The sequence below is a fragment of the Trichinella spiralis genome, assembly GCF_000181795.1.
Source record: "Trichinella spiralis strain ISS 195 chromosome Unknown Scfld4030, whole genome shotgun sequence".
Taxonomy (NCBI): Eukaryota; Metazoa; Nematoda; class Enoplea; order Trichinellida; family Trichinellidae; genus Trichinella; species Trichinella spiralis.
In genome coordinates this window covers 1-1,903 of record NW_003530969.1, presented here as the reverse complement: position 1 = coordinate 1,903, position 1,903 = coordinate 1, and the positions used below count along the sequence as shown (strand labels likewise).

Below are 1,903 nucleotides of genomic sequence, written 5' to 3'. Positions count from 1 at the left end.
TTTTCATGTGTTGGCAAGAGCATTTTACTATTGCGCTTTGCTGATCAGAGTTTTCACGTATGTTGAACTTTTCTACGAATTTCATACAATATTTCCGAAGATTTCGAATCCAACTGCGTTTTTTGATCGCCTTATATTTCACCACGATTGGCGTGTAGTTCAATATCTGAACAATTACTGTAGTGATTTTTCGGACCCTATTGCAAATATGGGACACGAACTTTCATAAACGATTCTTAACTATTTATTCCACATGATGGTGAAAAAAAATTTTTTAATTTCTTTTTCTTTCGTTTTATTGTACTTGATTCCTTTAAATTATAACTATGCTGCGAGTTAAAAAATGACAATAGTCATAAATGTTCATTCTTATTTTTAAAAAAAAACAATTTAGAAAATGCTTTAAACTGCTATGCTTAGCTTCTGCTGTGGTCGATTGCTTTCTTTGAACTTGGATGATAAAGATAAGAAACAAAATCTCATGAGCTCACTTTATCATGTATAGGACAGACAATGAATTCAATGAGTATTGGCTTTAAATCAATTTCTTAGTAATGCTTCCAGCAAATAATTGTACGCATAAAATTGATCATCAAAAACAATAATTTCACTTAAAATGATTTACTATTTGATAAAATGAACGAATCATAAGAACAATAATAATAGGCAAAATAAAAAATATGTGTGCAATCAACTTTTGCATGCTGAAGACCATTTGCAAAATGCTTCACTTAATAATTTGCAAAAGCCTTTCATGGAGAAGTCTTCTGTCTGCTGATATGCAACGAAAAGCTCACGAGCATTAGAAAAACTGAAAAAAGTTACAATATAATATATACATGTATATGTGTATATGTATAGAAAATTTTTTTCTCTAATACATACTTCTCAACCAGCAAACCATCCACCCAAAAGCCGCTCAAAACAACTGCTTTAGGATCTGGATATTTCAAAAGATCAATTTTAAAGCTTCCTTTGAACATTAAAACTTGACTCCAATCGCAAAACGGTATGGTCAAACTGAAACAAACATAAAATGTTCATACACTGTCCAACAACAGCTGACTGTATGCATTGATGGATTACGTGGAACAATCATCCATGGTCGTATCAGGATACTGATAAAAGATTGAAGAAATTTCAGTGAATGTTTTCTTTGCATTTTCCATAAAATAGGACAATTCCAAAAGGAGCTAAATTTAAAATGTACAGAAAAAAAAGAAATCTATGCACAAAATAAAAATAATATACTCTATAAAAATCTGTTTCTTCAGGAAATGATGCTTTCAATGTTGAAGCATCTTTCAACAGAGGATAAGAAAGCAACGACTTTGTAAACATCAACTGCAAGTTGTCGAAATTTTCATTCAACAAAGGAATGGCTAAAAATCCCACCATCAGCATCAAAAAGCAAGTTTCTGCAGTTAAAAAAAGAAAAAACACCACGTACCTATATCCACTTCTGCAGTCCAGTCAGAGAGGAATTTTCGTTCGGGATATTTTTCGTCAGAATATAGAAAAAAATTATAAACGCAATTCCAATTTTTAAGTGTAATTTTTTCTTCACTAATGCAAATTACTGTCCAAGGAAAGCACATTTTGTACAATTTAAATACATCATCTGTCATTTTCTCTTTCAAGCAACTGTTTCTGACCGATTGCAGACGTTTTGCTTCTTCAAAAACAGACGAAACTGATCGCCTTCAAGCAAAAAATTACAAAAAAATATTAAATAAAAAAATATTTTCACGTCATTACAGCTGTTCATTCATGTTTTCCAATATTTCATCTTCGGTAATGTTGTCAGAGTTGTTTGTCCTTTCCGCATTTTCCAAAACTAATATTTCAATTTTTCCAATGCTAAAATGATTAAAATTTTCTGAAATAAAAAATTACAGTATGC

The 1,903-nt window shown here is 30.8% G+C and overlaps 1 protein-coding gene across 1 annotated transcript; it reads right to left on the bottom strand.

Moving 5' to 3' along the window:
• Positions 1 to 690: 690 nt before the first annotated feature.
• Positions 691 to 1,860, bottom strand: Tsp_14679 (putative glycosyltransferase; the record flags this gene model as incomplete). Its single annotated transcript, XM_003367578.1, has 3 exons — positions 691 to 811; positions 886 to 1,020; positions 1,759 to 1,860. Coding segments are annotated over 3 exons (358 nt in total), but the record flags the coding sequence as incomplete, so codon positions are not given.
• Between the last annotated feature and the right edge of the window lie 43 nt (positions 1,861 to 1,903).